A 14,924-nucleotide genomic window follows, 5' to 3' on the forward strand; every position below is an offset into this window, starting at 1 on the left:
CGCTATGGTATGATGGTATATTAGTATCTCACTTTGTCACTAACTAGTTAGTAGTTACGAATTAATATATGAAATTCGTTTGAACTTGCTTGCTTGTAGGTCCACACAAAGAATCGAAATCGACTTACGACCGAAAAGTTGAATGATTTGGTTTATGTCCAATTTAACTCAAAGTTATTTTATAAGAAGAAAAGGAATGACATCCTAGAAGCTAGTGATTATAACAAAGCTCAACATATGATGGTTGATGGAGTACAAGACGTTGAGTCGGATGTTGATGAGAAGATTGATCCCATTAACGGAGCGACACATATGGAGGTTGGTGACGTTGTCCAATTGAGAGAACCTTGCGAAGAAGAAGAATTTGTATCGGAACCAGAAGACATTGATGAAAATAATGATGCTGAGTGTAGATGGGATGAAGATTGATGTGTTTGTGGATGTGTTTTAGACTTTTTAGACTTTAGTTTATAACTTTATATGCTTTTGGACGATAATTTTAGTATCCAACGTGACTCTGTATGAATTTGGGTGTGTTTTTATGAATGAAATTTACTAATTTAGTATTATTCTTAAAAAATATTGAGTTTAGGCTAAAAACGATTAATTCGATTAATTTCGATTAATCCCGATTAATCCAATTAATCATTAATCCGTGTGTGTCGATTAATGTCCGATTACCGATTACTGCAACCTTGTCATAACAATGAATGCATGTTAGAAATTCAAAACTCTCAAATATTTTGGAAATCCATTATACAAAACGCATGATTAGTTTTAGGCTAAATGAATTCAAGCTTGAAAATTTCATTGGTGAAGACCAAGGAGTTTTACTTTCTTGCCCCAAAAGTTAGTGAAGATTTCAATCTCATTGTCGAATAATTAGCTCTAGACTAAAACATCTTCAACGTTATAAGACCCGTGAAAAGTGCTAAATTGTTTTAGAGGAGGTTTGATTTGCACATCATTTTTTCTCGATATAGAAGGAATTACTTAGATTAAATTTCTAATCGTATGCTCGTGATTATTTTCAAAAATAGTTATCAATAACCGAAGTTTGACTCATGTTAAAAATTCCAATATTTATGTCATTCATCTTTCAAGATTGACATTTTCATAATTTCATCTGCTTTTGTATATTTTTTGTGTAGAAACTCTACAAAACTCTAAGCTTGAGCGAGCTTATACTTAGGGTGTTTAGTTGAATCGATACGCTTTGCAAAACTACCTAGTGGTGATTTTAAAACATTAATCACTATGAGTATAATGTATATTTTCTTACAATTGGGGTATATCTGGTCGAATCGGCACACCTAAAGAGATTGTCCAGTTGTGATTTCAAAGTATCAACTTTCATAGAAGTGATCATTGTCTTTTTTTGTTTTTTCTTATTGAAGTATCATCGGTATATTTGACAGATTAACATACCTAGCAAGATTTCTCAGTCATGTTTTCACTGTCTCAACCTTGTAATGAATATATTTCTCATTGATTTTGTTTTTCTCGATTTCTTAGAGTTTCAAATCAACCTCTCTATTCATCATTTTTTAAGTTAGACAATTTCCCTAATCTGTGTAGTTTTGAGACTAAGGTTTGTATATCAATACAAATTCGTGGAGTCTAAAAAGGTTTTAACAATCCAAAAGACACGAGAATGAACAAGAATAGATAATCTTTCGTATGAATTTTTAAAGAGGTATTCAAACTCGCTTTTCACTTGAAACAGTCGCTTGTTTAAAATTCAGTCTTAAAGCCTACTAATTTCATTGTGTCCATGGTATGTTTCAACGGGAGAGATGTCTATCTTCTTTCACTTTAGAATAACATGATTTTTTGTAAAATGTATGAACGTGAGACCAAACCTATTTGATACACTGCCTACCTATCCGCATGGGAGAGGAATTATGTCCAAAGGTAATTCATTTTTTTAAAACCGAAAAAATTGGTTTGAAAATCCCGACCTCAATAAGATTGTGGAACGTTGATGCAAATTAATGTTTAATGATAACCAACTAATAGACATGACTCATATAATGATATTCAATGCACTCTTAATCATGTAAATGATGCATGCGATGCAAATTGTTTTGATCATTTTTTCTTTCGAAAAATGCCCCTAGTATGAACTAGAATCTTAGACTTTCATTCCCTAAGAAAGAAGATGAATCAGATAGACCAAACCTATTGAGAGGTTGGCTACATATCCATATGAATAGGGAATCAGGTCTGCATTTAGTTTGGATTAAAGATGCATTGACCGAAAGGGGTACCTTGACATTCTGAGCTAGAGAATTTCCAGACTTCGAGACGCCCATTCCATCATGCTTGAGGAATAGACATTTCAGACGAAAGAGATTACCTTAGCATTTAGAGCAAATTATTTCTGATAGAAAGTACTGGGACTTCCATCCTACCAAGGATGAATAAAAAGACAATTCGAACAAAAATATTACGTTAGAATTTAAAGCTAGAAAATTTCTGATAGAAAATGTTGGGGACTTCCATCCTACCAAAGATGTAGGAATAGACAATTCGAAAGAAAATAATACCTTAAATTTTGAAGTTATAGGATTTTACAAGAGAAAGTACTATGACTTCCATCCTACTAATGATGCATGAAATGGACAATTAAAACGAAAAAAATTGCCTTATAGTTCAAAGCTAGAGGATTTCATAAGAATTTTATTCACTCAATATGAAACAGATCAAAAGTCCAAATACCAAAGAGGTACACTACCGTATGTAACCAACATGTTAGAGGTTGTTACCCAAGAGGGATCTAATGCCTCTTTTTTAAAAATATCCTATTCTAGATTAAGGGTCCGACAAATGATCCAAGAAACTTTGTCTCTAGTAGGAAGACCAAAAGACCAAATATAATATATTTTCTAAAACTCTCCTGATGACATAAGATTTTCTCGCACCTAAAATTTGTTGTATCTAAGAAGGGTCTACACCATTGGGTTGGGTGCCTAGACACACTAGACTCCTCCTTGGAAATCAATGTCGCGTCATGATTGAGCTCAAACTTTAGATCTCAATATGTGTCCGAAGGGTAGCCATTAGATTATGTAGCTCAATATCGATGACAAATGAAGTACATTGCGTTGTAGTAGGCTCTTTACTCACTATTGCCTCTTTCTCTATGGGCGCGTCCTTAGTAGCTCCATGTTCACCGTCGACATCCACATCTATACCCTCGAATAGATATTCGTAATGAGACGCGTCCATCTCTAGAAGTTCTATCTCTACTAGAAAACCTGAATTGAAATCTAAGGGATAAAAGTCATCGTCCGATCCTGACTCAACTACCGCATTGTGGTCAAGTCTATCAGGAATAACATTAGTGTGGTCGATAGGAATAGTTTGTTCTTGGATTGGAGAGTAGATCGTAGTAGAAGCCATCATCTGAGGGGAAGGTCGATACATCTCATCTGTACATAACATGATGTGGTCCATGAGGGTGACCAGGATCTTGCGACATGTGATCTCTCGGTCCTCGTGATTAGTGCATCGCTCTAGAAGTTTCTACCACATGGACAGATTTATATCTATACCTCTATTCCAAACTAGAAAACGGAAGGTGTGATCATTAGCAATGAAAAAAGTCTGTAACATATCTCTAGAAGATCACACACCCTCTACAGGAGGAAGATATAGAAGATCTCGATTGGGAGAGAGCATGATAACGCGAAACTCCTCAATCATATGAGCGATACGATATCGACCAATAACAAAGGTATGAGTATGTTTGTCCCATCATCTCTCCATGTGTACCATCAATTTTTGTCAATCTTTAAATGGGCGAGAGATAGAAAACTACCCAACCTATAGCTGGTATACGAATGAGAATCCTTAAGAAATCATTGTAAATACATGGAAACCATGTCTAAGGGGAGCAGATCCATGACCTATACAAAATAGGGTTTAATTAGTGTCAAAATATATGTTTTCATTTATAAAATAAATTTTCTATCATGAACGTCTATCTCTTCTAATGCAGTGCATGTATGAAATTTTAGCATATAATCTGCTAATTCAAATATATAAGCAACCCTGAAGTCGCTTAATCAAATAAGGTGACCAGCTATGTTGTCAACCATATAATAATGTCATATGATTGGATTATTTTTCCAATTTAATAATCCAATTAACATTATAAAATTATAGTTCATATAAGGTCGTTGTTACTCGTGTACTCAAAGAGTTTTTACACGTAATAAAACTAAATAGACATATAATTAAATGTACTGAAATGAAAAGTTGCTTTAATCGTTAGAGCTTGTCTCGTTGTCTACTTCTTCGATGTCTTCTTCTTCATCTTCCGATTTAAATTAACAATTCTCAAGGACAACTGATTGATTGAACGCCATGGCTTCAGTAACGTCGTCGATCTAGTGTGTAGGGAAATGAATTAGATGAGAATCCTGCCACATATATGGATAGTTGAAGTAGAGACATGAAGAAATATGAATCATATCCTAAGGAACAACACTTTCTCACATAATAGCCTCTCGCATACTGAACTGTCGGAAGAGGGAAGTAGTACTATGGGAGGTAGCCTCTTCCAATCCAAGCAAGACGATGAACGAACAATCATCCATCTCGTACCTCATGATAACGAAGTGATAACCACAAAATAATGCAGAAAATATGATGATTAACTGTGATAGAATAATCGAGGTTTCCTTCGGCTATCCTTTGCATCTGAAGATGTGAAAAGGAGGAATAAGGGAGAGAAGGACAAGAGAAGAAACTGAGCTTATCCAACAACTAAAGATAGAGGACCAATGGTGATCCTCTTTAAGAATAAGATGTTGGACCACAAATGAAATTGCGGAGACCAAGAAGAGTTTCAGTACCCATAAGGCCAGTTAATCCCTAAGAGTGTGTCATCGTGATTTAAACCACCTCGATGAGCCGAATAAAGTGACGTCTTCCTTCAGATGGGCGTAGTAGTAAGTGAGCTAGTAGAACTAGCACGATGCGTCTACGTTGTACAACACTCATGTTTGAACCTCTGATGTGTCGAATGACATTGTCAACTTTCTATAGATCGAGGAATCCTCCAGTAGTGATATGTAGGAGTAGTACTTAATGCACCTAAAGAAACTCCGAAGAAGTTCTTGTAGCTCCATAGAGCGGAGATAAATAAAATGTATGGGATCAACAAATTGGAACATAAGAATCTCTTGGAAGTCCTCGATCATATGGGAGATGTGTCTATCCCCGATGATGAAAGCACACACATTTGGACTCCATCAATCAGCATATGGACCATCAGTTCCTCGTTGATCCGTTTGTAAGCGAGAGATAAAATCTCATTCATACCAAAAGATACAAACATATTAGGATTCTCGAGGAATATGTTGAGGTATCGTCCCAATCGTCGCTCCGAAAAAACTAGCATTTTCATAAAAAAATAAAAGTTCTAAATAGTCTTACTTAACTTTATAAAATAAAAAATTCAAATTTCTTACTATTCAGATTTATTTTTCTAACATGCAAAACACGTAGATTGGTTTGTGACAAAATATTGTCATAATCAATAATAAATGAGATGAGAAAGTTTCTTTTTTATAAATGACTTATGCCATTAATTAAAAAGACTCGAAAAGGGTAAAAGGAATACAAGATCTGAAATTGAGCTTACAACAATTTGTTCAAAGTCAACACACGATAGCCATGAGAAATCTATAGTTGGCCTAAAAAACGCACATGGACATGAAATCAAATTACAAAAGTGAATAAGAAATGAAACTAGCAATCAATCAACTAAAACAATATGATAGGGGTTGATTTCCTTAGACTCGTCTCTCTTGTCTTTGTCCTTGTATCTTAGTGTTTCGACAATACATTGTGGGCACATGGGCCTAATGGTGTAAATAGTATATGGAAACTCCCAAGGTTTAAACTCTCTCTTCCCATGTCTCAAACGTGCAACCTCCTAGCCATCTGTACGGACCAGGACTACACATGTGTCCAAAACCAATAGTTTGTCATTATGTTCTCGCACCCAGATCCACCTGAAATAGCCCGACAATTTACCTTTATTTATTCATTTTGTCTTTCTTTGATTAAGTTGTCTTATTTAATTTTTAAAATCCCAAAAATAATATCAAATTCTTAAACATAATATTTTCAATAAAACACAAAAAATATTTATGTTAAGGATATGTTTGGTTCATTTCTTTATTTTCTTATTGTAGTTATATTCATTTACTTGTATTTAAAAAACACCAAAAAAAAATATAAAACACTCAAAATATTATATTTTAACAAAAACTAAATAATTTTGAATATGAGTTTGTATTGATTTTATTTTATTAAACTAATATTTTATTTCTTTTATTGGTACCATTTTTTATCTTCGATACTCACATGCTACATGCTTATGAATTTTTGATCTTCGTTACTACCAATTTTGATTTTCTTAAACTTTTGATCTTTGATACTCACATGTAGTTGAATAAGGGTTCTAATTTTCTTAATAATTTATCTTAGGACCATGACAATGACAATGACAATAACAATAACGTAGACACATGCTTTAAGGAAAAAAAAAATAATACATGCTTAATCACATGTTTATGTTTGAATTTATCTTTAATAGCATGTGTTTAGGATATGGTAAATAAATAAGGTGTAATATTTTTTTAATGGTCAAGAGTTTAAAGTAGAGACTTTCATGTGACTGGCACGTGAGACATAGCGTCGATGTTTTTCTCACGTGTAACCAAGCATCGAAACAAGAAGGGAATCTCTAAATTGAGGTTGAACACGCGAATAAAAATTATTTCCTAATTTTCAAGAAGTAAATTAAGTGGCAATTCTAAAAAATCAAAATTAGTCTAATTTAATAATTTTAAAAGTATTATAATAAGTCTACCATTTTGATTTCATGTCTCACTCGAGACTCGAGAAAATTTGAGTTAGTGAGACTTTCGAGTTTCAAATCTCTTCTCGAGAAAATGATTAATTTTTGGCATTACATATTATAATTATCCAAAATAATTTTATATATTTATAAAATTTTACCTCTTTATAATTTAATTTTACAAATTAAAATAATATTTTAATACTAATATTTTTTTAATATTTCATAATGAGTGAAAGCAAACAAAATTAGAGAATAAAAATGTATTTAAATTAGAAGATAAAAAAAGGGAAGTTTGAGGAAATGACCCTAATAATAGGCCTAATAGCGGAAAGTGTGAGGGCATAAATTAATTAGCGCTGGTGACCCTATTTTTTTTAATGACAATTATAACCTTGCGTAACGCAACTCCAGTTGCGTGACACAACCGAAACCCTATAAAATCATTTTTTTTTATTCATTTTCTCTCTCATCTCGGTCTTCTCTACCGTAAACCCTAATGGCGGAGAAGACTTTCTCTTCTTTTCATCAGCGAAGAACAAATCGAAGAGGCGCCATTCCACTATATTCAATGACGTAAAGCGGCGAAGAACTTCCAACGGCGAACTGCGGCTCCAACGGCGAACAACGACGACCAAAGATAAAATTTCCACTATATTCGTTATATTCGTTTATATTTTGTGTTGATTTCGTTTACATATGATTGTTTGTGTTTATTTCGTTTATAGAACGTCATTGATTCGCCCTAATTCATTGAATACAGGTTGGTTAGTTGGTTGATTCGTATATGACTGTTGATGGGCTCTTAGGTTGGTTGTGTCACGCAATTGTGTTTCATCACGTGGGTGCGTCACCTTGGCACGTGTCAAATTTATTTTTATTTTTAGCGACAATTGATAATCTAGCCATTTTTGTAAAGCTCTTTCATTTCCTTTGAGAAAGACGACGAACTTCTCACTAGGGTTACTATCGATTCAGATTTTAGTTGAATTGATCGCTTACCACTTTGGATTTAGTGGTAATTAACTTGCTTCTTTTTATTGTTGTTGTTGGTTCGGTTTTGTGTTTGAATGGCTCTTGAACTACTGTTGGTGAACTTTTGATTTGTATGACAACGGTATGTACATTTGTTCATGCAGCTGGCTATACAACCACTTTTCTTTAGAGAGACCAATACACAGCCTAGGAAACATACTTTGTGGCAGGCAACTACATATTTTACGGATGGGCAAGCAACTGTGCATAGTTATAAACTAGCAGTGTAATGTATGTTGATGATCTTCTTAAATATTCAACTTCTTTAGTTTCTAGGTTAATCTTGACATGCTCTGTAATGGCATTTGAATATGGATATATCTTTCTTTAGTGTATAATTTTGTGGAAATAGGTTAAATATGGACAAAGTTGAAGAAATCATTTTTGTCATTCCATTGGGTAGAATAGTTTTTAAATACTTTTCTCACACATATAGTTCCACACTTAAAAAATTCAATATTCAACAATCAACACCTAATTTCAAGTTTTATCGAACGCCCTCAGATATGGACATAAGACAAGATTAGCGTGTAGTTCTTTTAGTTCATGTCTTGTCTTCCCATTGGATTGGTAATGATGTGATTTTAATTCAACTGCAGGAAACATTTTTTACAGTGCCCACCGGGCTTGTTAGGCAAGCATTTTGAAAAACTTATTCAATGTGATCCTCGCCTTAACTTCCTAAATCAACAAAAAGAGGTTGTTCTAGAATCTCCTTGTTTTGAACCCATAATTCCTATGTTTGATGATTCAAACAAAGCAAACACGACATTTGGTGGGCAAGGCCAGAACTACTTAGATTTGAGCAATTGTGGATCACAATTTCTTCATGTTCAAACTTCTCCTACAAAGGAGGAGAAACATAGTCCTACTTCTAGACATATGGGAAGTTTTCCACATTATGGGCCTTCTCATAGTTCATCAGGTAGAGTGCAACTAATTATAGTTTGTAAAGTAATTATTTTGTTGTCCTTTCATTTCATCAATTGACAAATTCTGATCATAATGCAGTAATGGACAACCATGCAATAGAAGAATTCAGGGGCAAAAAGGCCGAGGAGCTGAAAGGACTTTTCAAACAAGACCGATTCAAGATGTCTGGTCTCAATCAATCCATGTCAATGATTGATCTAGTGAGCCATATTGAAAACCAAACTAGATTCACTTGGTGAGCTGCTGGCTAATCTCCCGAAAATTGCTTCTCTCCCACAGTTCTTGTTCAACATTCCAGAGGATTCCAAGATGAACCAAACTAGATAACCTTAAATCTGTTGTTGGAAAATCTTGTTCTAGTAAATGAATGGTTGTTAAGAGGATTCTGAAATTGACGTTAATAAGTTGTGTATAGATAATAGGTCTATTGTTTCTGCTTTAGTATTTCTTTTAAATGTACAAGGAATATGTATAGTTTCAATTGTAAAAATATTAAGGGTGGCAATTTAAGTTGGCAGGGTTAACGATTCTAACCTGACTCGATTTTACCTATTTCGAACCAAACTCGACTTGATTTTTTCATGGTTCGGTCCGCGAAAACTTCGAAAATTCAGTATAAATCAAATTTCAAATATTTATAAAGTTCCCAGGGTCAGGGCCGGCCCTGGAAAGCCCTGAGATTTTGGGGGCCCTATGCAAATTTAAATTTTGGGGCCCCTAAAATAGTAATAAAAAAATTAATTTTAATTAATAAAATAAAATATAAATAATTAATATATTATAATACGAGATTAAAAAGAAGATGAAAAAATTATTTTTATAATATATATTTAATATTAAAGAAGAAAAAAGAGGAAAAAATAATATTAATAATATAATATTATTAAATATAAAAAAATGGGGGCCCTATAAAAGTGGGGGGCCTATGCAAGTGCATTGGTTGCCTTACCCCAAGGTCGGCCCACATAGGGTGACCATTATTGAGTAATGCCTGATTTACAAACCAATATAAATACATATTTACTTACCCATCTATGTGATAATATCATGAATTCTCTACAAAAAAGAAACAATTTATAAAAGACAGAATAAAAACACATATCATCTAATCTTTGTTGATCATAAAAGAGATTGATCAGATCCAGAAACTAGGGTTCTTCGTCGTCATTTTCCTGCACCAAGCTGATTAACATGTCGATCTGACTCTGCAATCTCACGTTCTCTCTTTCTACATGTGACCTTTTATTTCTCTCCTCCAACAGCTGAACTTGCAGGTGTTCAACACATTTTGCATCCTCTTCTAATTGCTCATTTAACCCATCAATCTCTCTATCCTGAGTTTTCAACAGACAATGGAGAATACAATTATTAGAGTTTTCAGAGACTTCTATGTATGATACTAAAAAGAATTAACTGTTTTACACCTTTCTGTTCATTTCTTGAACAACTATTCTCCTAATGCTTTCTACAACATCAACATTCACAATCTTGCGTTTTTTACCTATCAACCACCCACGTGGATACGATGTGGTCTCGAAATCCGGTGGACGAAATCACGCACCTGCGTCACGCATCCGCGTCACGCACTCGCCTCACACATCCGGATTCCGTTGCAATGGTGACATTTACCTAATCAATCCCTAATCCCTAAACCCTAACAAACAATGCATTTACCCGGAAAGAAATAAAGGAAGGAGGAAGCATACCAGTAGCAGCGAACATCCTTCCTTCGTTGGGATTCCGACATCTTCGTCGGGGGTCGTCGTCGGGGGTCGTCGTCTTTTTAGAGAGAAGGAGGAAAAGTGGAGAAGGGGAAGTGAAGAGAGAGAACAAGAAAGAAATAAATGAAAAGAAATGAAAATAACTGGAAATTTTCTAATTATATAGGAAATGCATTGTGGACTTTTCACAATGCACTCGGGTGCGTCGCGCAACTTCAACTGAATGATGCGTGATGCAATAGAGACATTTTTATAAAAAAAAAAAATTAGGATCACCAGTTAATTTATGTTCTCACACTTTCTGCTATTATGTCTATTATTAGGGTCATTTCCTCAAATTTCCCAATAAAAAAAAGGTAATAATTATTTTTACTTTAAAAAATGTATTAATTTTTGAGATCCAACCTATATACAAATTCATTTTTGCTTGTCTATATGCTTTATTGAATTGTATAAAAGAGTGAGTGTATTTCTTTCTTTCAAGGCTTTAATCTGGACCGATCGATTTCGTTCTTCCTTCCTCTTCAATTTTCCCGATCTGGTCAATCTGCTGCATTTTTTCTCTAGAATTTCAGTCGTTGATATCGGTCCAACTGGGTTAGCCTGCCTTCCTGCTTAACTGGAGCTATTGCTTAATGAATTGAAACAAGAAATTGGGTTATCCATGAACAACTGGTGTCCTCCGTCGAAGCTTTAGTTAGCAGTTTAGCTTTTTCCATGGCAGCCCCGAGGAATTTTTTGATTGAGGTTGGGCGGGTTACAGACGAAGAGAAGGCAGAGGAATCTCCTATAAGCAAGAAACAGATTGGCGTAAAACTTGTGGGAAGAAGGCTCTTCTTTGGGAGATGGAAATTCGCGGCCGCCTTAGGCGTATTCTTGATCTTCTTCTTTGGTCTTTTCTGCATATATTTTACGATTCCAGCTGCTCAGTATGGTTCACTTAAGCTACCTCGATCGATTTCGGATCTTCGGATTCTCAAGTAAGTTGTTGGTAAATAGATTTTGTAGTTTCATCTTTCATGTTAATCAACACCATCTAGATTATTTTAGTTCCTGCAATCTGTGAATATAGAAGATGATAGCCCATTACCTAAATTTGCAGAAACAAGTGTTTGAAGTTTATCCTGCGTTAGACAATAGTATATTAGCTTGTCTTTCTGAGAATAAACTCAAGAACTTCTCATATATGTTTTCTTGATAATTGATTTGATATTTTTGATTCGATGAACTTTGTTGCAGAGATGAGTTAGCAACATATGCTGGAGCTTACCCAACAAGATTTGTTCTTGGTTACTGCTCAATTTACATATTCATGCAGACATTTATGATTCCTGGAACCATATTCATGTCATTGTTAGCTGGATCTCTTTTTGGAGTTGTAAGAGGTCTTTTTCTGGTTGTGTTTAATGCCACAGCTGGAGCATCATCTTGTTATTTTCTATCAAAGCTTCTAGGAAAACCTATAGTTACCTGGTTGTGGCCTGATAAGCTGAAATTTTTCCAGGCAGAGGTAAATTTCTCTACCATTTTTAGATTGACTGTTTCTAAATCTTTTTGGGGTGTTCAGACTAATCTCGAAAGCTGCTTTTAACATGTAGATTGCCAAGCGAAGGGAGAAGTTGCTGAATTACATGCTATTTCTGAGGGTAACACCCACTTTACCCAATCTATTCATCAATTTGGCATCTCCAATTGTGGATATACCTTTTCATGTTTTCTTTTTCGCAACGGTGATCGGCCTTATACCTGCCTCTTATATTACAGTCAAAGTAAGTATTTTTATCTTTCCCAAGCCTTCTTTTCAACATTACATTTTGCATTTCTAGGCTTCTAATATTACAATGATGGATGAACCAATGTTATTTAGGAAGAAGGTTTATAGTCCAATATCAATCAATTCAAATGAACCATCCCCAACCTGAAAAACCAAATCTCCCCGTTTTAATCCGGAAGCGCTTTGAATTTAATCGGGGACCACAGCTGTGAGGTGTATATAGTGATCCTTTAATTTAAAAAAAAAAAATTCTGAATCAACTTGAGAACTGTCATCACCAAACCTATTACTTCTGGATAATAAAAAAATGTATCAATTGTGTGTTAGTTTTTTTCTAGAATGAGACTACATTTGTGCCTTTATATATATTTCTTAACTGGATTTTTTTTCATCATCAGGCTGGGCTTACATTGGCAGAGCTGAAGTCAGTTAAAGATCTTTATGATTTCAAGACATTGTCTGTTCTTTTTCTTATTGGATCTATCATTATTTTGCCTACCATCCTGAAAAGGAAACGGATATACGAGTGAGCGTTCTTCGTTTGTTCTTCATTCTTTCTCGAAGAGAAACCAAGAAGATGCTGATCTTAAATTGTTGGATGGCTGCAAACCGAAGACATTTGTAAGAAAGTTTTTACAATAATATGTCCTTTCTTTTTTGATGGGTACAAATGGAAACTATAAATTTTAGAAAAAGATGTATGGATAGCCGAGAGTGGTAGTGATAGACATGGGTTATATTGTTTTACTAATTTAGTTTTGGGATTAGAATTTTGGTTTTATTTTGATAAGAATCTTGAATTTTGTAGAAGTTTTATATAGACCCTTTTCAATATAATGTGTTCTTTTGTGTGTTTGAAATTATTTAGAGATGATCAGAAAGCTAGAAATCTTGTTCACGGAAGCAGTAACACAAAGAACAGATTGCAATATAATCATTTAAGGCAATTATTGATCTTGTTTCCACAAATTGGAAGCCTGGTATATCCTTAATCTTTATCCAAATCTGAAATGTGCATTGTATCTTTATGGATAACAGATTAATGATAAGAGAATTAACTTGATTAGTTTGACTTATTGGAGTTAAATCTGTAGCTTCATTTTTTGACATAGTGCTAAGAAAATCAACACTGGATACAAAGATAAAATCATTTCATTTGGAGATAGATTAGAACTGACAAAGAGCTTGATTTAGTGCATTTGGTCAAATAAGAAATAATTAATTTCAATAATTCATATTTAGTTTAATCTGAAACATTTTATTTTCCTTCCACATGGAGAGATGTTATTCTTGCAACTCTTGTGGTCAAGACATTTTTTTTTCTATATAGGAAAATTTTATTCTACTGGACCTCCAGACTAAAAATAATATTTTTTTAATTATCATATTTGAATTTATACCAAAAAAAATTTACAAATAATAAAATCTTTGTATAAATAGTCTAAGTGTTTTATAGGACAAAAAATAGTTTTCAATTCTCTTCAAGTGTATTTATTTAAAAATTAATTTTTATCTTAATTTTTACGTGAAATTCAGAACCATTTTCTGTCCTACCCACCTTTCAAACAATTTTTCCCAAACTACCCACCTTTTCATTCACATTCCCAAACTACCCACCTTTCTCTCTCTAAATCATTAATCAACCCATTAATTAACTCACTCTCTATCTTAACCCACTAATTAACTCCCTCCCTCTCTCTAAACCCATTAATTAACTCCTCTATCTCTTTCAACTATTAATTAATATCCTCACTTTTAAACTATTAATTAATTCAATTAAAATATATTATATAAATATTAAAATAAAATAACACATATATTTTATTTTTATTTAAATCTATAAATATAATATATATAATTCAAATTAAATACACTAAATTAAATAATTTAAATAGCTATTATAAATTAAAATAAAATAGAATACATTACATAAACCGGTAACTTGAAATAAAATGTATTACATAAAAATTAAAATAAAATACATTACATCACAATAAAATACCTAACATAAACATTACAATAAAATAAAATACATAATAAATAATAAATATTAATCACGTTCAATATACAATCAAATGCATATTTTATTTTTATAATTCAATTTTATGATATCCACTCCATTTTCCACAAGAGCAAAAACCTCTATATAAATCCACATTATGTTTGTTACCACCCTTCCAATATCCATTTATGGTTCTGTATTGTGCAGTAACAATTTCGAAGACTCCTCTTTGTTCATTGTATGGAATAATCTTGTGTGATGATGTTTTTTTCTCAACAGTTTCAAATAATTCTCTTGACCTTTGACAATAAATTTGACCATTTTGAAGGTCATTAAACGTCGCAGTTTCAAATATAAAAAAAATTGAATTATAAAGATAAATATGCATTTTATTGTATATTGAACGTGATTAATATTTATTATGTATTTTATTTTATTGTAATGTTTATGTTATGTATTTTATTGTGAGGTAATGTATTTTATTTTAATGTTTATGTAATATATTTTATTTCAAGTTCCCGTTTAAATGTATTCTATTTTATTTTAATTTATAATAGCTATTTAAATTATTTAATTTAGTGT

At 33.1% G+C, this 14,924-nt stretch overlaps 2 protein-coding genes across 2 annotated transcripts; one reads left to right on the top strand and one right to left on the bottom strand.

Annotated features, from left to right (window-relative positions):
• Positions 1–9,981: 9,981 nt before the first annotated feature.
• On the bottom strand, positions 9,982–10,592 carry LOC124914287 (protein HEADING DATE REPRESSOR 1-like). Its single transcript, XM_047454801.1, has 3 exons — positions 10,552–10,592; positions 10,270–10,396; positions 9,982–10,179 (listed from the first exon to the last, which is right to left on the bottom strand). Exons 1-3 carry the CDS (start codon positions 10,590–10,592, stop codon positions 9,994–9,996), a joined length of 354 nt encoding a protein of 117 aa, XP_047310757.1. The 3' UTR covers positions 9,982–9,993.
• Positions 10,593–11,031: 439 nt separating this feature from the next.
• On the top strand, positions 11,032–13,183 carry LOC124914729 (uncharacterized membrane protein At4g09580-like). The gene is made up of 4 exons (XM_047455331.1): positions 11,032–11,546; positions 11,806–12,076; positions 12,165–12,335; positions 12,739–13,183. The coding sequence occupies exons 1-4, from the start codon at positions 11,284–11,286 to the stop codon at positions 12,868–12,870; spliced, it is 837 nt and encodes a 278-aa protein (XP_047311287.1). The 5' UTR covers positions 11,032–11,283; the 3' UTR covers positions 12,871–13,183.
• The last annotated feature ends 1,741 nt before the right edge of the window (positions 13,184–14,924 follow it).

Source organism: Impatiens glandulifera, chromosome 9, assembly GCF_907164915.1.
Source record: "Impatiens glandulifera chromosome 9, dImpGla2.1, whole genome shotgun sequence".
NCBI classification, from domain to species: domain Eukaryota; kingdom Viridiplantae; phylum Streptophyta; class Magnoliopsida; order Ericales; family Balsaminaceae; genus Impatiens; species Impatiens glandulifera.